The sequence below is a fragment of the Aspergillus melleus genome, assembly GCF_016097325.1.
Source record: "Aspergillus melleus strain CBS 546.65 chromosome Unknown contig5, whole genome shotgun sequence".
Taxonomy (NCBI): Eukaryota; Fungi; Ascomycota; class Eurotiomycetes; order Eurotiales; family Aspergillaceae; genus Aspergillus; species Aspergillus melleus.
In genome coordinates, this window is record NW_025763374.1 from 3,262,460 (window position 1) to 3,283,967 (window position 21,508).

General features: G+C 50.0%; 6 protein-coding genes across 6 annotated transcripts; 4 read left to right on the forward strand and 2 right to left on the reverse strand.

Annotated features, from left to right (window-relative positions):
* Window positions 1–7,851: 7,851 nt before the first annotated feature.
* LDX57_009456 (PP2C family serine/threonine-protein phosphatase) lies at window positions 7,852–8,958 on the reverse strand (the record flags this gene model as incomplete). Its single annotated transcript, XM_046091186.1, has 2 exons — window positions 7,852–8,839; window positions 8,909–8,958. The coding sequence occupies 2 exons, from the start codon at window positions 8,956–8,958 to the stop codon at window positions 7,852–7,854; spliced, it is 1,038 nt and encodes a 345-aa protein (XP_045947163.1).
* A 1,429-nt stretch (window positions 8,959–10,387) lies between these two features.
* On the reverse strand, window positions 10,388–12,508 carry LDX57_009457 (putative glycosyl hydrolase; the record flags this gene model as incomplete). The annotated part of the gene is made up of 2 exons (XM_046091187.1): window positions 10,388–11,559; window positions 11,626–12,508. 2 exons carry the CDS (start codon window positions 12,506–12,508, stop codon window positions 10,478–10,480), a joined length of 1,965 nt encoding a protein of 654 aa, XP_045947164.1. The 3' UTR covers window positions 10,388–10,477.
* Window positions 12,509–13,669: 1,161 nt separating this feature from the next.
* Window positions 13,670–15,362, forward strand: LDX57_009458 (uncharacterized protein; the record flags this gene model as incomplete). Its single annotated transcript, XM_046091188.1, has 2 exons — window positions 13,670–13,871; window positions 13,933–15,362. 2 exons carry the CDS (start codon window positions 13,670–13,672, stop codon window positions 15,360–15,362), a joined length of 1,632 nt encoding a protein of 543 aa, XP_045947165.1.
* A 52-nt stretch (window positions 15,363–15,414) lies between these two features.
* LDX57_009459 (NCBP3 domain-containing protein) lies at window positions 15,415–17,400 on the forward strand. Its single transcript, XM_046091189.1, has one exon. The coding sequence runs from the start codon at window positions 15,883–15,885 to the stop codon at window positions 17,167–17,169; it is 1,287 nt and encodes a 428-aa protein (XP_045947166.1). The 5' UTR covers window positions 15,415–15,882; the 3' UTR covers window positions 17,170–17,400.
* Window positions 17,401–17,458: 58 nt separating this feature from the next.
* On the forward strand, window positions 17,459–19,248 carry LDX57_009460 (uncharacterized protein). The gene is made up of 2 exons (XM_046091190.1): window positions 17,459–17,841; window positions 17,905–19,248. The coding sequence occupies exons 1-2, from the start codon at window positions 17,574–17,576 to the stop codon at window positions 19,164–19,166; spliced, it is 1,530 nt and encodes a 509-aa protein (XP_045947167.1). The 5' UTR covers window positions 17,459–17,573; the 3' UTR covers window positions 19,167–19,248.
* Window positions 19,249–19,909: 661 nt separating this feature from the next.
* Window positions 19,910–20,341, forward strand: LDX57_009461 (uncharacterized protein; the record flags this gene model as incomplete). Its single annotated transcript, XM_046091191.1, has 1 exon — window positions 19,910–20,341. The coding sequence occupies one exon, from the start codon at window positions 19,910–19,912 to the stop codon at window positions 20,339–20,341; it is 432 nt and encodes a 143-aa protein (XP_045947168.1).
* Window positions 20,342–21,508: the final 1,167 nt, after the last annotated feature.

The following is a 21,508-nucleotide window of genomic DNA, read 5'->3' on the forward strand; positions in this document are numbered from 1 at the left end:
AACGCACGTCCCCAACACCCGTGGACGATTCAAGGAAATGACAGTTACACTTGTCTTACATCGTCACAATGTCGACAACCACGAAGCGAGCGAGAGAGCCGTTTAACCATGGTTCCAAAATAAGAAAAACGGAAAAAAAAAAAAAAAAAAACCTGAAACTTGCCCTTGACTCGGTCACCCCATCAAACCTAACCCTGGAACCCATGCCCGTATTCCTGTTCGGGAAAACGCTCACCCCTCCATCTAAAGTAAGTAGTGATTAAGTGCCCGCGGCGTTCCAACAATTCATCTAGAAGCGATGATCTGCTCATGGCCCCTGCTCGCCAGATAAAACGCTCCAACCGACCCATGACCAAGGGTCGACTAGCGCGTGATGTGAAACGGCCGCGTCTTTGAGATGTCCACGGTCTATCCAGTGGATGCTGGAAACCTGGGGCTTTTTTTTTTCTTTTACACCGGAGTAGTTTAGCTTAGTTGTTGTTTTTTTTTGGGGGGGGGGGGGGGGGGGGGAGGTATCTCTGGCCCCTTCTTTGCGATTCTTCTTCGTGTTCTATCCGTCCGTCTATCCAGTCATCCAGTGTCCATTCATCGAGGATGTTGATGACTCGAATCGATGGTGCGGAGCTGTGGGGCTTGGAGATGGTATTTGTTTTTTTTTTCCCTCTTGGCTCGCTAGTCGCTACACGAAGCAAGCGATGTTGGTTTTAGACTTTTAGTATAGAGATAACTAACATCGGGAGAGTAATAAACGATTCCTTCAAGTGGATGATGCTGGGGAAACGTATTCCATACGAATGAACTCGTCAACACGAGCAATTGGTCCCCCGACCCGGACAGTCGGACACAAGGAACTTGAGGGTACGGGTAACTTGGGAAGTCTGTGCGGTGCTACACAGTAACTATCATTCGTACTAAATACTCCGTAATAGTAGATGCTAGCTACAAGCTCGATAGGTGGATCTCGAACACGATCGAGTTTTTTGTCAAGGCTGAGAAGGGCCAGAAGGGCCAGAAGGTCAGAGGGGGGAGGATTCATACACCGTATATTGCAACTGGTTATTTATGCTGATAATTTATGAACCCAACGTCTTCATTATTTCTCCCCCCCCTTTTAAAGTTATTCGACCTGCCTGCAACCCAAAGTAAAAAACTGTTTAGCTTTTCTTCCATGCGATCGGGTATATCCGATCCAACATAACCGAGATGGGATTCTATGCAAGACCAAGGAAGCATGGATCTGTTTCAACGGATGGCCCAAATTTTGGAAGCGCCTTCTTTTCCCACCCTTCTTCGACGGTCGACGCTAAGCCGAGTCGTAATCGTGGATACGACACCCGACCAGTCAGAATCGGTTACAGTGGGAATAGAGCCCAGATCAAGGAGAAAATAAAATAAAATAAAATAGAAATAAATAGAATTATTGTAACTTGTGGTTCTGGCTCGACTCTCCCCCCCGGTGCCAGAAACAGGAAAATAAAAGGTACCATCCCCATTTATTTATATTAACCTCGTAAATTAATTAAATGGATTGATTGATAGGGAAGGTCTTTTGCTCCAAAATCTCCATATCATAAACAATAGTTAGTTCCTGGAAGTGGTCCGGTTCCACGCTACGCCATCGTGCCTCCATGAACCCCCCATTACTGTAATTCCATCTTCACCGTCTTTGCGACGTCCAGCATTTCCGGCCCCTCTGATTGGCGCGCGCCCGGCCAAACCATTTAAATATTAATCTGCGGAAGAACGGAAAATGACAGGGGTCAGGAGGGTGATGCATGCGCGACTGCCTTTGCATATGCAAGCCTGCAGCAATAGACTTGAGGAATTCCTTTGTTCGCTCTACTCCGTAAGTCTAAGGGAGGAGAACTGAGCGAGGGTTGCTTTGCCTTACAAGGATGAAGCAGGTTCAGATGATTCAGTGAGGTAGGTTGGAGGTAGTATCTCATGGTCGCAGTAACCACCTGCCCATTTGGAGTCTGAGAGTACAGAGTGAGTACGGGCGGGCAGGTGTTCTGTACTACGTACGATCGTTGTAATTCGGAAATTCCAGACATTTTTAACCGGGTGGATCCCAGCTTGATTTAGTGCGGGCCGGTTGATCAATGCCAGGCTGAGCAGGACGTTGAGATCAGACCTCCCCGTCGTGATCATTGGCCGACGGAGGATCTCGGGGGGCCCGCTGATCTACCAAACCCTTTTGGGCCTAGGGTACCCGCCCTACCGGTCCGCCCGTGATCGGCGGGAGGCAATTTGTTTTGGGAATGAACAATGCGGTACGGAGTATTATTTCCTGACATTACCGAGTACATTCTAGAACCCGGTCATTACCTGACCGGACTTGGCGTACCCGCGTCACTGGGGTATCGAGCACTGCATGCGTCTGTATTTCCTGGTATCAAGCATGCCTCCGGGGAACGGTGTTCAGGGGCTTCGGGATCTTGGCATCGGAGAACTCAGCCTCATGGCTTTGATTTCTCATCCTTTTTTTTTTTTTTTTTAATCTACCTTATACATTCATACATTCATTCAATGATCGTGGCCAGCTGAAATGATGTCAAGGTAGGTAGGTATCTAGGGATGTGATGCATTTTAAGGAATTAATTAAAAAAGCAACTGAGACAACACTATCTACCTTGAGTTATTCTGCTGTACTCTTTTCCTTTCTTCGTCACCACTTTCCCACTCCCCACCCACCTTCTATCGGGGAGCTGGAAAAAGTCATGTTCACCGAGAAAAACAAGGATGCCAGCCACTCCACTGCCCGAGAAATCGGTGTCACCCCGAACAGAGAGGCCCTCGCTCAGGTCAGCATGGGGTCATGAATTTACGTTCTGGTAATTTTCCCCCCGCCCAGGAAAGAGTGGAGGATGTCTGGAGAGCACACTCAAGCCAATTTCCTCTTCGGGAGCGAATCAGCGAGCCTCCAATGAGACGGGACTTGCGTGGGAAGTGGGAGTACCTTCGTTACCGAATGGGGTATTTGTCATGCTGGACACCTTGATACCGTAGGTAAGGTACTTATTGTAAAAACCATACCTGTATAGGTACCTGGGTAGGGTAATTTCATGGTCCCCGTTCATGGAAGATGCCCGGTATATACCGTACATACAGATTCATACCTCAACCAACCTATCGAAGGCTTGGATGCGTCAACCCGGTCTGGCTCGTACGAGTCCAGGACACACACCTGCCCGTCGCCGTCCGGACCAGCCCTTTTCGCGCGCCATACCACTAACTCGGCCGCAGAGGCCAAAGCACAAACCACTCCGGCACAAGGGGTTCTTGCTAAACCCACGTGGACTTGTCAGATACGAGCCGTTGCGACTCGATTACAGACCCGTACGCGGGTCGTCTGGTATTCTGGTTCTGGACATGGTACTGGCATGGGTAGGTATGGTATTTACTCGTCTCTCTTTTCTAGGGTATGTTCTTGTCTCAGGGTGTTGAAGGAGGGCTCAGGGAGGTCTCTTTTGGCCCCCTCCTTCTTCCTCTTCCTTCTTTGGTGCTAGCTGGCCATCTAGACCATCCCAGGTTTCTGGACACAACGGTTTTTGGCAGCGGTGGTAGAACCAGCAATGAATGGTAGGGTGGTGGTAGTACGGAGTACTCGTGTGTGTTTCCCGTCGCTTCTTGTCGTCTACGGACCTGGTTGATACTAATCTTGGGACCCGAACTTCACCGGCCCTGCCGAAGATTTCGATCGATCTATTCTGTAGTTAGTGTAGTAGTAAATGTCTGGTTAAAACGGACGCTAGATATTCTTTTTTGTTTTTTTTTTTTGGTATGTCCTTTATTTTTATTTTGATTTTTTCTCTCTGAAAGCCATGTCAATCTAAACTAGAATATGGACCCTCGCACTTCTTATCCTTTTCTATTGACCTGTTCCATCCTGAAAAGAACGGAGTATGTAGGTGTAGGAGAATGTCTTCAAGGATTCAATTCCTTACTTACGTACCTGCCCGATGTAGAAGGATTCGCTTTTGCTTTTTCTTATTCAGACTCTCACGCAATCGAATCCATCTATCTACAGTAACCCTCTATCTCATGTATACATCCGTTCTTACGGCCTTACCCCTGAAAAGTCCGCCCCCGTGCAGTACGTGCAGTCGATCACGACCTCCAGATAAGGCTATAAGCAGGCAAATACAAATACATCCCTGCGCGCTCTTGCTTGCTGCTCCACTGGGTTCTCTCGGGGTCCACTCGGCCTCTTGATACCTGATCTGCCGGGGTTTAAGGACTTGGCTTTTGGTAGTTGAGCACAGAGTATGGCGCACTATGGAGGGGATCGGGATTTAGGCATGATCGGATTACTACTGTAGGAGGTACATATGCAGTTAGTACACTGGGTATGTACATGCCTACATTCTCGGGGAAGAGGGAGGGGTGCTAGCTAGCTAGCTAGCTAGCTAGGTGGTAGGTATCTACTGTACTGTGTCTAACTACTAGGGCTGGCGGACGGAGGCGGCTAGATGGTTGGCTGCATTTTTATCTATTTGGTTTTTCTATCTTTTCTTTTTTTTTTGTCTGTCTTGTGTTGAATCTATTTATCTGGTGTTCGGAGTACTCCGTACTCGACCGGGAGAGGCGACACATTCTATGTGTGATGTGAATGAGTGCTGAATGCTGAATGCTGAGCCACTGCTAAACACTAATGCAAGTTTCAGCAAGATTTACTGCATATTCAGCCATAACCACTGTATACTCCGTACGCATAGTTGAACCGAGGAGAGGGGATAAACCTCGGTACGAGAAGTACCGAGCTTGTATGTTTCCTTTTTCTTTGTTGCTTTTTGTTATGATATACTGTACGCAATATAGATTTATTGATATATGGAATTATTTTTGTTTTCTTTTTTCCTGCTCGATATGTTATGTATCTGTTGCATTTGACGTGACGATGATAGAGGTCCAATCATCCAATGTAAGCACTACGCAGTCGGTCTTCCATCATACACATAGTACGAGTAAGTCAGCTGGCACTAACCACTAACTTGATGGAGCTTCTTCACCTACCCAAGGGATCTCCATCCGTAAAACGCCATCGAAAATCATGGATGTGAATCATCTGTAGGAGTAGTTGCTTTTTCTTTTCTTTTTCTGGCCCCCGCCTCCCCCCTCATGAGGAGGACAAAAGTACTGATTTACAGTACACTTGACTTGGGCGGGGGAAGAGGAATGGAGTTGAGGAACAGGATCGATCTAACATTCTAACTAGGTAGTCTCTAGTCCTTCCTTCCGTTCAAGGACTGGTACCTACTGTATGTATCTAGCGACACTCCTCACACTGTCGTTGTCGTCATTGATCTAGCCTTGGATCGATTCCGACCTTCCTTGTCGCGAGCCCGCATCCCTGCCTCTTGCTTACAATAGCATTTGGTCGGATGCCGAGTCGAGTCGACTCGATTCTTTCTCTCCCTACCTCACTAACTAACTAGTCTGTTTCGTCAGACTCATCTGCCCGCAGTACTTGTACTAGGTTAGGGCTTGGCTGAGCGGGTTGGTTGAGGGGATACGAATCGAATCCACGAGATCCGGACAGGGATGGTCGAAATTGGAGGGCCAAAAAGATATTTTGAGATATGTGAAATATAATAAGAAGTAAACAAAAATCAATAAACAAAGGAAAAGTTATGTAGAAAATAACGCACGCCTACGAAGTTTAGTTCACAGATCAAGAAAGAAGCTGGCTGACCTGAACAGACCTGAGCGGTGGCAACAACCACAGTGATCATTAGTAAATGCTGAATGATTTTATTAATACTATTATCTCAGCAACCGCCACCGCATTCCTTTCATCGTGGAAAAAAAGGTGATCGAGACGAGATGATTCGTTCTTTGTATCCCCGCCCCTCTTCCACTGGCCCTCTTACATCCACGCAATGAGGGGAACTAAGAACGTAGCCAGTCCGCGTCGCAAAGTCCGTTTATTGGATTGAATTGGACTGGTCACAGGGGGGCAAGAGGATCAGAGAGACAGAGAAAGAAAGAGAGAGAATGGACAGGGAAGAGGGGGAAAAGAGCCAGCAGAGGAGGGGAAAAACTCGACGCTGTGAATCCTGACTCGACATGATGCTATGGAACCCTCCCTTCTCACTCCGAAGTAGAAGCCAACCAAAGTCAGGAGAAAAGGATTCATAAAAGGAAAAAAAAAAAGAACAACAAACGGACAACGGGCTTCCTCTTCCTTGTCCGAGCGATTTCAAACCCTACCAAGCCAGCCCAGGACAGGACAGGACCAGGCACTGCGTTGGAAATCCGACGTTTCCCCTCCTCCTTTCCCTTTTCCTTCTCCGTTTCTGGTTTCCCTCTCTGGTGGGTTAGCCAGCAGGAAGTCGTCATACCCTGACTTTCTGTTTTTCTTTTCTCTCTTTATCAATCAATCGTGAACCGGGCGTTCATGGGGAAATGAGGGGGTGGACAGGCGCCTTATGCGCTGGATTTCTTGTCTTTGAGGCTTTTTCTTTTTCTTTTTCTTGTTTGGGGGGTGTTGTGCGTGTGCTCTGTGTAAGCTGGTTTCGTCATAGTCGGTGTCTTGAAGAAATGGACTTTGTCGGGTTCTCAGAGACTAGAATACTTAGAAGACGAATAATATTGTAGATTGCCAGACTCTAGCGAGGATCAGATCTGACTTTCTAGCTGATATTCGATTATTGGACCGTGTCTGTGTTTCCCGGTAGATTCATCTGTTCCTTGTACATGTACCTCTCTAGCACTGCCCTGATGCCCTCGTTCAAGGTACCTATACTGGATAAGCGCTGGTTACTTCTCTTCCTTGAATCTGCTCCTACGAACCTAACGATGCAAGCAGACTTGACTATCTGCACAGGTCTGCAACGCTTTTATGTCCTTCGAAATATAACTTAGGTTACTGATACTTGATGAATGCATTTGTTCGAATTGCGAAAAGAACTCAGCATCATACATTTTACCTCAGAGAAACGAGAAACCACCTAAGATGCTACCCAGGAACAGCAAGCCATGCTACAGCTCTCTAATCCGAACCACAGGCTAAAAGTCGAAGTCGAGCCAAATACAACAAATCACCCTGACCATGTCTATGACCCTGACCATCAAGACCTGATATTCTATACCAAAGAGGTTTCAACAAGATAAGACGGCTACTCACTTCGATCTAAACAGATCTAGACACGGTCAGTTATACCTCATCTTGTCATGTCCCCTTTACAGGAACCATCTACCAAGCAAATTCAACTGGTATTAACAACCATGAACAAGGATATTTAGCTAACAACTATCGTATACTTCTTTAGGAAGTCGAGCCGAGTAAACCAAATATCTATTCTCCCTGACCGTGACCAATACCGTGACTATGACCATCATGACAAGCACAAGAACGAGTGCTCCTTACGCGGTATCGATACGGATCAGATAATCAGAGCTGGATAGGGACACGGGGAATGCTAGAAACGAGGTCCAGATACAGCTAGCTCTAGGGCTCATGTGTCGGTCTTGCAAAGAGAGATGTGCGATGGAGGAGAGAAAGGTTAGACCGTTTTCGCCTGAACGCTTAGACGAGCCTCCCCGAATAGAAGGCAGCTATGAGAGAAGAGAGGATGGGACAATCAAGCAAAGGTAGGCATGGTTTACTAGCAGTCACTACCTTAAAAAAATGCTCTGGTCTCTAGAGGCCTCGACTATGGGACACCGATATCCGAGATTACAAATCCATAAGTAATTGCTCGAGTCAAACGCTATAGAGAGTATCACTTCAAACAATGCATGAATGTCTAATCGACCTAATAGCCTGCTACGGCTCCTAAATCAGATAGTAATGAAGTCCCGGGCAGTGTTGAAAGAGCGTGTGAGCAAAACATAAACACAAACCAATCATTCAAGCCTCTCATCCTCAGGATGAAAGCCAAAGAAAATAACCTGAATCGTAAAATCATCTCTATATAGCTTGGCATCGGGCGCTCGCATACTCATAAAAGTTTCGAAGATCTCCGAGTTTCCCCCACCGAGTGCGTTCCTGGCTAGATGTGTTGCAACATTGTCATCTTCAACAGCATAGTCCTTGGGGCTGAACCTATAGCTGCGCGTGAGCCCGCGTTCCTCTTCGGCGTCGGACGTAGGTAGAAGTTCGCTTGGGTATCGATGTATCCAGTGGCGTACAAACTGCACGGCATCGTCATTGGAGACATTGTCCCAAAATCCGTCACTCGCAAGAATGAGGAAGTCTCCGTCCCGGACTAGCATAGTAGTTATTTCAGGGTCTGCCGTGAGGTACGGCGGCGAGAGATAGTCCGCAGGAGGTGGCGACCAGAGAAATCGTTCGTAGCAACGGTTCAGTGTATCCATAGACCACTTATAGCGGTGGTCACCAAACGCACGGGTCATTGCCAGATTGAAGAGGCGGCCTGAATTTTGATTGATGACTCCTGTTTCCCCAGGATGCTCGTTCATGATGCGATCGTACTCGGATCTGTTAAATCCGTTGTGATCCGTAGAAAGAATAAGGGCGAACCGGTTGTTTTTCCCCTTGCGACGGCCTAAAACTGCGCGAGAATCCCCAACAGAAGCTATACGCAGCATACATTGGTTGGGATCATATACAGCGAGGAGAGCGCATGAGCCTGAACGGGCAGGGGCAGCGCGAGAGAATGCGATTTTCGTGTATCCCTCCAAATCCATTGCCATGTCCATCGCCTCGAGTGCTTCATTCGAGATTCTGTTGTCCATTTGAATAAAAGCGCTCTGGATAGCATCATAGATGCTCGAGGAACCTCCGGTCATCCCTTCATTCAGAGTCTGCTTGATCTTGTGAACAACGCTAGGAATCAAGGTTCGACGCAATAGGACCGAAGTCGCCCATCCGCTATACAACAGTCAGGCATTAGCTGATTGAAGAAGATCATTTGGTGAATAGGAACAACGAGCGACTCACCCATGCCCATCATAAATACCCCAGAAATGCCAATCTTCGGGGTCACCCATGTCAATGATTTCGTGCGCGAATTCGTCCTCAGAAGGCTCATTACTGCCGACTCTCACTGAATCTACTCGAGATACTAACCCGACGTTACCATTTCTGGGAAAAGCTCGCGTTTGTTCTTCGGTTTTCAATTTTGCACTTGCCTCCTCATGGCTCAAGGCTGGGTATACGGTATCTAGTATTTCCTCGAAATCTGAACCATCAGATTGAGCCGGTGATTGACTGTTTGGATTCGATTCATTTTCAGGTTGTGGAGCTGTCTGACTCGGTTCTTCACTGGGCGGATCTGGTTGGTTTGTACGCTCGGGGTACACAATTAAGCCTGTGCCGATAAGTGCTCCAAGAGGAGAGGTAATCCAGGGCCTTGTGAGTCTTGAATCGGGGGGCGTCGTAGGACTGAGAGGAACGAATGGAAAGGGTTGTCGTTTTTCAGTTGCGTGAAAGGTATCTGCGTATAATTGACGAGCAGGCCAGAGAAGCCCGAGCATGTTCGATGAGGTTGTACCTTGAACAGTCAAAACGCGATAGTGGAATAAACAAAAAGCTTCTATAATGATGGTTAGTTGGATATTGATGGACCAGTGAGGTAACATTGAAACCAGAGAGCAGAAAAGTAGAGGATATAATCGATAGACAGAAAAGGCAGGAGTGGATTGCCAGAATTGACATGAAGAAGGAAAGCATGTCCCCTTCTGAATTGAACTCAGACGGACTATGTTTCGCGATACTTCATGTTTCATTGAAATTCACAACTTCAATCGGGTCTTGACTTTTGAAGTGGCGGATGTAGGCTACTCGCCCTCATATGGTTCGTTTGTAGTCACCATCATGGCCCCTTTTTCATCCAGGACATCGAGCCCGAGACATACTACTCAGTTGGATCAATAAATTAGAACTGCGCCAGAACATAGATTTCCACGATAGCTGTTGGTTGAGGAGACCGTATTAGCTGCATTGTAAAAGATAGAAAGAGTCCGAAGCCGCAATAAGCCTGCAATTAGATTACTGGTTCCGTTTGTCCTGACATGTGCTGAACTGCGAGGTCGGAGCGATGGTTTATAGACGCGAAGTCTTGAGGCTGTCGGTAGATAGAGTCGTTAGAAGTCGTTATTAGTGTGCCTCCTGCGCCGAACTCATTTGATCAATATCAATGGCAGAACTGAGTACATCTGGACTCGTATATTGGTGCTTTGCATGTCACTGGAAACATGACTCCTGGTCTGTCAACTTGTGGATACATTGAGGAGAGAAGAGGTGAGAGAAGAGGTGAGGAGAGAAGAGAAGAACGGGCAGAAGCAAAGTCACATGTGCAAGCGCCCAGCAGTCTTACCAGTTGAAACGGTAAACTGTTCATTCATCCAGGTGATGCGATAATCCAAAGCCGTCGCTTTTACTCCTTCCAGTGTTTTTACTTTTCTACGTCACGCAACTGCAATGGAAGAAGTTTGTCAATTTGAGGCTTCCTAGGCTGACGTAGATGGAACCAACGCACACGTTCTCAAATAGAACTGTAGAAACAATCTAAACCTTGACGAAGACTGGCATGGTGTCAATTGGGCAATCAACCTCAACTTCCTGTCCTCCCTCGTGGGTTTTCTGTTCTCCCCAGAGCTTCCACGATGCGCCTTTAGGCAGATAAGCGCTAATCTTGCGCTGTCCTGCTTCCAGAACCGGAACCACGAGATACTTGGAACCGTACAAATACTCGGTTTCCACGTCCCAGGCCTTCTTGTCCTCCGGGAATTCATAGAACAGGGTGCGAATTACTGGAGTGCCCTTCTCGTGAGCCTCCTTCATGAGACTTCTCGTGTAGTCTCGGAGCTCTTCACGGATGCCGATGTACTTCTTGCATATTTCGTACACCTCCTCCCCATAGGACCAGACTTCGTTGTTAGATCCTGAGGCGGTAGGCTGGCCTTCGGGTTTCGGCTCACGATCGCCATGCAGGCGCATCACCGGACAGAACGCACCCCATTGGAACCATCGGGTGAAGAGCTCCCGGAAAGCAGGGTCGTCCGGATTGCCTCCGTGGAAGCCGCCAATGTCGGTGGTCCACCAGGGAATTCCAGCCAGACCCATATTCAAGCCGGCAGACAGTTGATTGCGGTATGCACCCCAGGACGATGCAATGTCACCGCTCCACACGAGGGCCCCGTACTTCTGACTGCCCGCCCAGGCGCACCTGAGCAGGTTTACGATATTCTTTTGTCCTTCTGCAGTCATGCCTTCGTAGAAACCTTTGGCGTACTCCTTGGGGAAGATATTTCCAATCTGAAGGTTGCTGCCGGCATGGTAGCGGAAAATGTCAAAATCGTAGATGGAGTATTCAGGCTCGGCTTCATCAAGCCAGAACACCTTGATCCCCTTCTCGTAGTAGTTCTTCTTCGCCTTTTCCCAGACATATTTGCGAGCTTCCGGATTGGTCGCGTCGAAATGTGTGATGTCTCCATCGCATTGCATCGCAATCCGTAACCCACGATCGTGGCGAATCAGAAGACCCCGTTCCAGCATCTCGGGATAGTTCTCAGATGCATTCTCGACGGTTGGCCAGATGGACACCATGAGCTCAACGTTCGACTCTTTGAGCTCTTTCACCATGGCATCTATAATATGAGAACAAATATGGATCAGCTGAGAATACCTTCGGTAAAACTCTCAAATTGACTTACCAGGATCAGGCCAGAACTTGGGATCGAAGCTCCACTCTCCCTGGTGCTTCCAGTGGAAGAAGTCGATGACAATCAGGTCCAGAGGAATCTTTCGTTTCTTATACTCCCTCACGACGTCAAGAAGTTGCTCTTGGTTCCAGTACCTGAGCTTGCACTGCCAGAAACCCAGGCCGTATTCAGGCATCATTGGAACATAACCGGTGACCTTGCTGTATGCCTCCTCAATCTCGGCCGGGCTGTCTCCGGCAACCACCCAGTAATCCAGGGTTTTGGTCGAATAGGCCTCGAAGCTCGTGGTGTTAGTTCCGAAAACCGCCCGTCCAATACCGGGGTTGTTCCACAAGAAACCATAGCCCAGGGAAGACAGCGCAAAGGGCACACTGGCTTGAGAATTGCGGTGAGCCAGTTCGATATCCGACCCCTTGAGGTTCAGATTAGGCTGCTGGTATTGTCCCATTCCGAATATCTTCTCCTTTGGATCCAACGATTCGAAACGCAGGGTGAGGTGGAAATCACCCCCCAAGATGGGTCGCAGCTCCCGTGCCTCAATTTCCAAGGCACTACATTTCGGGTCCATCGGGTCGCGGCGATGACGGGCATATTCCTCCAAGAGCTTTTCCCCCTTGGAATTGTAGATGATCAGCTTGCCACGCCGGGAGACAACCGCCTTAATCTTGCCGTTCGAGATACTTGCTTCCTTCCCCTCCGGCGTCTCGACCGTTGTCTGGTTTGCTGCAGGCTTCGTGGAAAGGGCCCAATCTTCATCTGGCATCGACGACAGCTTCGTGGCCCTGACACGGAGCGCATTCTCACCCCATGGTTGCACCCATAAGAGGTGGTCGTCAAAGCGAAAGACCAGTTTGTCACCTTCCGCGTAGAGCATTGCGACAAGTGCGTGTGCGTGTGCGCGTATAGGACAGGGATTTCACGGAGAGAGTCTGGTCTGTATACCAGGATTTCGAAATTGGCAGAGCTTAAGAGCACTCTCGGTAGGACAATCTGGAAAGGAATCTGCTTTCTGGGAGGCCGGACAGTTAAGTCACCAGAGAATCGCATGCGTCATTGCTTCCCCTCATCGTGGACCCTCCAGCGCATCGCTTCAACCATGCAATGCGTGCATCCAGCAATGCGACAACAGGCTAATCCATGTCAGTAGTTACCAATTGGTCGACCCACGGGGTCATCGATTTGGGAGTACAAAGAGCGCGGAAGTCACTGCTGTTGGATGAGCGAGAGCTGGAGTGGGGGCATCCTTTGTGTTTTCAGGATGCGCCGACACGAAAGAGCCAAGGAGAAATTCCACCGAAGGCTGCTTCTAATTAACCGGCGGAAGCGCCGTTTCCGGGTTGGCAAGGATCTGTATAGCCTGATTAGGCTAAATGGAAATGATGAAGCGGGGAAAGTTTGGATAATCCTGGTCGACAATCAGTTACTTGCATCTTCCTTCTAAGTAAGTGCAGTCCTGCAGCTGTTAATCATGGGCGTTGTCATGGGCGTTGTCATGTCCGCTTGTCTTAGGGCCAAGCTTGAACTCGTTTTTCAAATACGCTTGGAGGAGATATCGATAGTATTTGAACCCCATAGCAAAAGGAAGAGTTTCTCCAATCTTCTATCCCGCGCCCCGGTTAGGATCCTTCCAAGCCAGCTCGTGATGTCACTGAAACGCGGCCTTGTATCTCATGATAGGACGGTGATCTGGATCCAAGCAACGTCTAAGAAAGCATAAAGCCTTGAACCACTGAGAGGTCGTCTTGGCCATTAAACTCGAAGCTATCGGCAAAATACAGACTGGGCGATCTTGTATAACATCGGCGACAATGAGATAAGATGCGGGGTACAGACGATGGCTCCAGAATGACCCCAGAGAATGATATGATGATCCGGGGTATTAGTGGCTTGAGCGAGTCCAGGATTGGGGATTAGATGGAATGTGGTCAGGTCAGACGATGACAGGGCCAGTCGGGGGTTAAATATGCCGTGTCTGCCTCCTATTTTGGAAGGTTGACTCTTGACTTCACTTGTATCTGGGATAGCATTGAATACTATGATGAAGACCGACGATATCCAGAAAGAGCAAACGGCTCACATCGAGCATTCATCGCAGGCTGCTGAGAACAAAGAAGCCCAGCAAGCCTCAGCTGCTGAGCGTCAGGCAACATTCTGGCAGGCCCTCAAAAGCAACCGCAAGGCGGCATTATGGTCTGCAGCCATCTCCCTGACGATTATCATGGAGGGTTATGATGTCGGTGCGTACTCATCGTGGTCCAGTTCCGAGGTCCAGGATCCCCAGTTAACAGATATCGTCAGGCCTCATCTACCAGTTCTTCTCCTATCCTGCGTTTCAACGTACATTCGGGGCATACCGTCCAGAACAAGATGGCTACGAAGTCTCAGGGCCCTGGCAAGCTGGTCTCAGCAACGGTGCCAATGCTGGTATAGTCATTGGCGGCTTCTTGAACGGATACCTATCCACACGATACGGATACAAAATGGTCCTGCTAGGCTCGCTCTTCATGATGAATTGGTTCATTTTCATTCTGTTTTTCGCATCTTCGGCGCCGGTACTGCTCGTAGGGCAGGTCCTGTGCGGACTCACCTGGGGTGTATTTGCCACGACAGGACCGGCCTATGCGTCGGAGGTTTGCCCTCTCGCTCTGCGGGGATATCTCACCTGCTATGTGAATCTTTGCTGGGCCATTGGCCAGTTCATTGCCGCAGGTGTCCTGTATGGCCTACTCAAAATTGAAAACGAATGGTCCTACCGAATTGCGTATGCGCTGCAATGGATCTGGCCGGTCCCTCTGTTCATTATGGTCTTGTTTGCCCCGGAATCACCTTGGTGGCTAGCCCGGAATAACCGTTTGGATGATGTCTACAAATCGCTCTCGAAGCTCGACAATCGAGGCCACGAATCGCACCAGAAGACGTTGGCTCAGATTCTGCACACGCTGGAGCTCGAGCAGAAGATGGAGGCCGGCTCAAATTATCTGGACTGTTTTCGGGGTATCGACCGGCGTCGAACCGAGATTGTCTGCATGGCTTTTGCCGGTCAAGTCTTGTCGGGCTCGGCTTTTGCCTACGCGCCCACCTACTTCTTCGTCCAAGCTGGAATCAGCACGGACAACGCCTACCAGATCGCCGTCGGTGGCACAGCCATTTCCTTTGTGGGGACGGTGATCTCGTGGTTCCTGCTCGGTCGCTTTGGTCGCCGCCAACTGTACGTGTGCGGCATCGCCACGTTGACTGGATTGTTGCTCATCATCGGTGTGATTGCTTCGGCATCCGAGTCTAGCGGCGCGAAATGGGGTCAGGCTGCTCTGTGTCTGGTGTGGCTTTTCACTTATTCTACCACCCTAGGACCCATTACTTTCACAATCATTTCCGAGACGTCGTCCATTCAGCTGCGAGCCAAGTCCGTTTGTTTGTCGCGGAACGTCTACAATATCACGCAGATCATAGCGAACATCATCGAGCCGTACCTGATCAACCCGACCGAGGCTGACCTGAAGGGCAAGACAGCCTATTTCTGGTTCGGAACGGCGGCTTTGACCACGCTCTGGGCCTATTTCCGTCTTCCAGAGTGCGCCGGCAGGACTTACGATGAGCTCGACGTCATGTTTCATCAGAAGGTGCCAGCCCGGAAGTTTGCGAAACATCAAGTCAACGTTTATGACACGGGTGTACTGCAGGATGAATCTGTGAAGAAGGTTGTAGAAGACAGGGAGGGTAAAAATTAGGGATTAATTCTAGTTGGTAGATATGTAGATAGTAGATAGTTAAATTGTGTGTCAGAATTACAGTTAGAAGGCAACCTCCGCGGGCGGTGAAGGCAGCGGGACTTCCAGCAAGGCTTCCCCGAGAAGCTTCAGCGGGCGATCAGCTTCCCTCCGATCTCCGTCTTATTCTTCTCTCTCCTCGCGGAAGTCTCCTCTTCTCCTGATTCATATATTTTGTCACTCTCTCGAATGATATAATTCCTCCATCCTCTCTCAAATTCGACCTCTATTGTCATACCCTCCCAATTCAGACCCCGTTGGAGTGAATCCCTCCGCAACGAAGACCGTAAACACTCTACAACCGGCAAACCGACGCCATGGACGCCTCCATGGACATGGACCTGGACCTGGACCTTGGTCCAATTCCTGAGCCTGAGCCCATTGACGACGTGAGTGAATGTCACTATCTCGCTCACGCCCACCCTACCATTCTCTCACTCTAACCTCTGGCAATTTTTAGTATCCCGCGACCGCGGATGCCATGGCACAAGACGGAGCAGCCGACCACCTCACTGAAGACGCTCAATACGAGAAAGTACACATCAGAGGAGTTGACGAATTGACCACGGACAACATCAAGCAATTTGCGACCACTCACTTCCCTGCCGAGGAGCCTAGCCGGGTCGAGTGGATTGACGATACGTCGGCGAACATTGTGTATTCCTCGTCGGAGATGGGTCTTCAGGCTCTGTCGGCCTTTACGCAAGTCGTCGAGGAAGAAGATGCGGCTTTGCCGGCGCTGCGCCTGCGGTCGGCGAAACTCCTATCCTCCCATCCCGATTCCGTCCTGCAGGTGCGGTCAGCCGTGAAGACCGATCGGAAAAGACCCCGCGCGCATGAAGCCAGTCGCTTTTATCTCATGCACCCTGAGCACGACCCTCGCGAACGACTACGACGGGAGCTGGCGGACAGACGGCGTGATGGAGGCGGGGATACCCATGATGGCGATTACCGGAGGAGACGGTTTGATGGACGCGAGCTGCGGCGACGGAGGGATCGCGACGTGGACGAAGGCATCAGTGCCAATATGTACGACGATACGCGAGCGCCCAGCACCGATTACTCCGACACGGATAGGGGCCGCGACGGGCGAGACCGCCGAGGCCGCCGAGATTTGTTCGATGACGACGGAGGCCGTTCGTCTGGTCGTCTGCGTAACCGCAGTGCATCGCCTGGTCGAGACACTCTGATGGAGGGTGGATATCCGGACAAGGATCGGTCTGGCTCACGCCGACGATTCCGAGAACGATCCCCTCAGTCTAGCCGCCACAACGAAGGCAAAGAACTTTTCCCATCCTCGAAGTCCTCCGGGGCCGCCACTAGCGATCCACATGCGCGAGAGCTATTCCCCAACAAACCGGCAACCAGCTATCTCAAGAAGGAGCTCTTTCCCAGCAAGGTCAGCAACCACCGTCGGTCGGATGCGATCGATGCAGCAGATGAGACGGCGGATCTGTTCGCGAGACGGATCTCCATTCCTCTTGTCGATGGGGCACACGAACAAGGGCATTCCCAGCGCAATCGAAATGTTGAGCTCTTCCCGGAGTCGGACTCAAGTGACGTGAACATTCGTGGCGCGGCCGGTCAGGATCGGGGTATGTCAATTCGAGGCTCAGCCAACAATGGCCTCTCAATCAAAGGGCGGGGAGCCTCTGTGCGCGAGCTCTTCCCAGACAAGTACAACAACAACGCCGGCAAGGAGCTCTTCTCCGAAAAGATCGATGGCCGAGGAGGACCCCGACGGAGAGCGGAGGACATGTTTAGTTGAGGATACTGCGAGGAAAGAAGAATGAGGAATACGTACAAGGAGGACAGCGATGTGCATGGAGATCTTTCATAATTCTTGGGCCGGTGCTTTTTATAAAATATTAGATAGGAGATGTGTCCCCATGACGCCATCCAGTTTGTGATACCAATCCCCTCTTCAGATAGTTACTTTTCATATCATATCATAATTCATGGATTCCGTGTCTGAGCTGCACGGAAGTCTTATATGGCATACTCTTTTGCATCTGCATCATTTTGGTCAATTGTAGATTCTTGAATTGTCGGTCAGATGTACACCCATCAGCAATCGGGCGGCGGTTAGTATATATAGGTCCCCTCAATAACCCCCCCGTCATCGGCGCCCGCTGATTTTCAAATTTCAATTTCCTCCCTCAACCAGCCACAATGCCGACCGATACACGAGACCCTTCACTCGCCAGCATTCTCGTGGCTCGCTTTCTGCGAACGAATAATTATACCCAGACGCTCCGAGCGTTTATTCAAGAGGCGGGACTCCCCGCCGACGCGGGACACGTCGGTCTGAAAAAAGACAACGACTCAAGCAGTTGGACCATCGAGGGTGTGATCGAAGAGAAACGTGTCTTTGATCAGAGTATCAAGTCCGAGCGATACGGCGACGGCGACAAGGAGAATGATCTCTGGAGCACACCCGGTAAGCGACAGTGTTGTGTTGAGATGCAAACTGGGTTTATCAAAAACTGATGCATCTAATCAGCACCGTCCTCCCCGACTGTCGTCCAGATCCCAACTTCTTCAAATGTGTTGGCCTGCTCTGTAGACACCTGGAAGTATGACGAGGACGAAAGCTCGCAACCTTCGTCCGCGTTGTCGTCTTATATAGTGGCTACCGGCGCGGACAGGCAACTTCATCTCATCAATACCGCGCCGGGCAATGACATCGTCAAGTCCTTTGCAGGCCTCTCCGAGTCTCCTATCCTGTCTTACGTGTCTATCAGAAATGGAGAATATGCTCTTCTGACTAACATGTCCGGCCAGCTCCTTCTGCAACAAGGCACGGAAATCCTCGACCGCAGAAGAGACCACACCAAATATGTCGTGAAAGTAGTCGCCTTCGAGGACAACGACGACAGCAATGACGACCCAATCTCGTCGATAAAGACGGTCTGGATCGCTACGGCGGGCTGGGACTCCAAGATCTTTCTCTACCGTCTACACATCGACCCTACTGCTGAGTCTCGGCATCCAGTCCTCGGCGAACCTGTGGGCTATATCACTCTCCCAACGAACCCGGAGTCCATGCTCTTTGTCCGACATGCGGATTCCAAGGATCTGATCTTGCTCGTTGCCCGCCGAGACTCGACGCATCTCTTCTACTATCAGGTGCAGAGGCCCTCCTCTTCTACCCCTGCTCCTGATCCCTACGAATGCCGTCTCTTGGGCAAGCAAAACCTCGCTCCGCATTCCAACGCCTGGGTCGCTTTCTCGCCGTCCTGTCTAGCTCTGAACCCGTTAGACCCCGGACTGTTGGCCGTGGCGACTTCCACATTGCCGCACATGAAGGTCATCATTGTCCGACTACTCTTCCCGTCTGTCGACAGCATCGATCTCGTCACTCCAGGGCCCGTGACTGGTGGGTCGTCAGAACCCGAGACGGCGACGACGCAAGCCACACAGGCGTTCGCGGCCCTGACGCTCCAGAACCGTGAGGACGCGGCCATCATGATCCAGGCGAATACGTTTGCGCCGCAGACGGCGTACTCGACGCCGCAGGTGGCCTGGCGGCCCGACGGCTCTGGAGTATGGGTGAATGGAGATGACGGGGTGATTCGGGGGGTGGAGACGAAAACGGGGAAGGTGGTTTCGATACTCAAGAATGGGCACGAAATCGGGTGTAAAGTGAGGGCTATCTGGGCGGGTTGGGTGGATGTTCCTCGTCAGGGGGAGGCCGTGAGGGAGGAGTGGTTGGTTAGTGGTGGATTTGATAAACGGTTGGTGGTTTGGAAAGGAGAGGCGTAGTATTCAGCAATCATAGGAAAGGGGGTATTCGATTAAGCGATTTATATATATCACGTCATATTTGAAGTTGCATACCATACTTCTGTGATTGAGGTCAGAACCAATAGTTTTGTCTACGATAAGAACATCGAGTTGGAGGATTCTGAAAACATCAAAGATAAGCTCAATTCTAAAGTGATTGAAGATTACGGAATGTAGCCCCCCGTCCATGCACCCTCACGCCACAGAAAAAAGAGGGAGGGTGTTTGGTAATTGGGGGGCAATTGATCTTGGCACGTTAAGAAAATCCTTCAGCAAGCGCGCATGAGAAAATGGCACGAAGCTGTACACACATATGCCTGAGGTAAGGGAATGGGGTACATCCGGAATCACGAATCTCGAGAGAATCCGCAAGTCGGGGGCAACAAATCAGAAAACAAATCAGAGAACAGATCTACTTGACCGCACGGAACAAGAGAAAATCGAGACAGAGCGTTCATGGCCATGTCGTGGAATCGAGTCAAATTGCTTTATTTAACAACCGTCGCGCGGAACCAGCCAGGTTTGTTCCGACATGACGTTTATGGGTTCATCGCACGTTTCAGATCACCAACTCAAATTGCTCCCGTTTTCATTTTTCAATTTGGTATTAGTTGATTTATGCGACCTCGCGCTTGCCCTGGTTCCGCTCCTTCTGTAGAAGTTGTTAGCCATCTGACCGTCTCCCCGTCTCGCTCTTCCATGTCTTCTGTGCATGGCCATTCATGGGGCCATCGGAAGATCGGAGGAAATGTTGTTCAACGTACCAGCGCCTTCATGGTGCCGTGCAGAGCGTGTCTGTGGTTGCGGCGGAACTTGGGGTCAACACCCTTGAGGGAGGGGTAACGGTGGGTCTTAGGCTTCTTGATACTGTTGAGAAAGAAGATATATCAGTCTCGAGTTCTTATCTCCCAATGTCGATCCATCTGTCGCCCGTGGAGGAACCCAAAAGAGTCGCTGAAAAGCTGGTGAAAAGATTCGATCTCGTGGACCAACATCGCTCCCATCCAAGTATCACCTCCCAACCTCCAACGCCGCAAGTTGTGTTCCTTCCCGGCAAGACATTTGAAATCGCAAAGAGTGGTCGGCTGGTACGAACCCGTTACGGTGAGCCTTCTGGCTGTTGTGGTGCTGAGACGCGTTCTTGGACTCTGTAAGAAAGAATATAAGTCAGTGGCTCTGGAGAAGCATGGTAAAGACTGCCATGATTGGGAAATAATTCCCCGGCCATATTTTGGCAGGATTCGAGAGAATCCCAGCGGCTGGAACAACAGGGGAATAGCACGTACTGGCCATCTTGTCGGATTTGTCGCAACTGGGAGACGGTTGACGATGAGTTGGCGGGTGAGGTTATCCGAGAACTGAGCAGAAGGCCGGAGCCCGGGCGACTTGGACTAGGGCTTCCCGCTTTTGTGTGGGATTTCGCTTACCGACTGCGCCTCGCGTCATTGGCCCGTGTGGCTTGACCCGACTGCAAGTTGCAAGTCTCTACTACGGAGTATGCGCTACAAAGAATCATAGTCTAGGTCCTTTCTTTACGTCTGACATCATTGAGATCTGGAAGAAGCAGATTTGATTATTTCAATATCATTTCGCACTTCCCGGCGTAAACGGTCACTGCCCATGTCCAGTTGGGTTGGTGTTCATCTTGGAGGCCCTGTCCCGTGATCGCTGACTAACACATTTGTGGCTTGCCCTGCGAAGAGGCAGGTTCTTTCCGAGGACAGCAATCAAGGGGCACGGTGTGAATAATAGATAGAAAAAGACTGCCGTAGTGTCATCAGAATACAAACTCATTCATTATTCCAAACTGACGGTGACGTAAGGCTAAAGGACACAAGCTAACGGTTGGCACGTGATATCAAATGGGGAACTCATTTCTGCTGCAAAACATCGGCGATTGACTTGATGGTTACCTGTAACTTGCCCAGCAGGTATACTTCTAGTAATTTAAATTCCTAGTCGTTCGATGCCAAGTATATGGGAACTCGAAGTACAGGCGTGGGCCAGGAATCGGGAAGACCAAAGACTTCGTGCGGGAATCGAGCTGTGTCGTAGGAGTAGTACTCAACAGAATGTATGTCAAAAATACAGTTCATGCCGAACAGGTTTCCTCTCGTAATCCCCCGTTGGAATGTAGTCTGTTGTTGAACATTTCTTGTTCAAGTCCCACCCCCAAGCCCAAGTTCAAGTCCCGTGCCGGTCCTCCCACGTGACCGCCCGAGCCGCTAGGGAACAACCGGCATCCGACTTCGACCTTTGCACCTCAACCCAGGTTCACAGAGGGATACCATCACCACCTTCTCCCGTCCATCCATTGCAAG

Excerpts from the sequence above, each read along its gene's own strand:
- LDX57_009459 (XM_046091189.1), top strand. The coding sequence starts at position 15,883 with ATGGCACAAGACGGAGCAGCCGACCACCTCACTGAAGACGCTCAATAC.
- LDX57_009460 (XM_046091190.1), top strand. The coding sequence starts at position 17,574 with ATGCCGACCGATACACGAGACCCTTCACTCGCCAGCATTCTCGTGGCT. Across the intron at positions 17,842-17,904 it reads TGATCTCTGGAGCACACCCG|CACCGTCCTCCCCGACTGTC; the intron begins GTAAGCGACAGT and ends GCATCTAATCAG.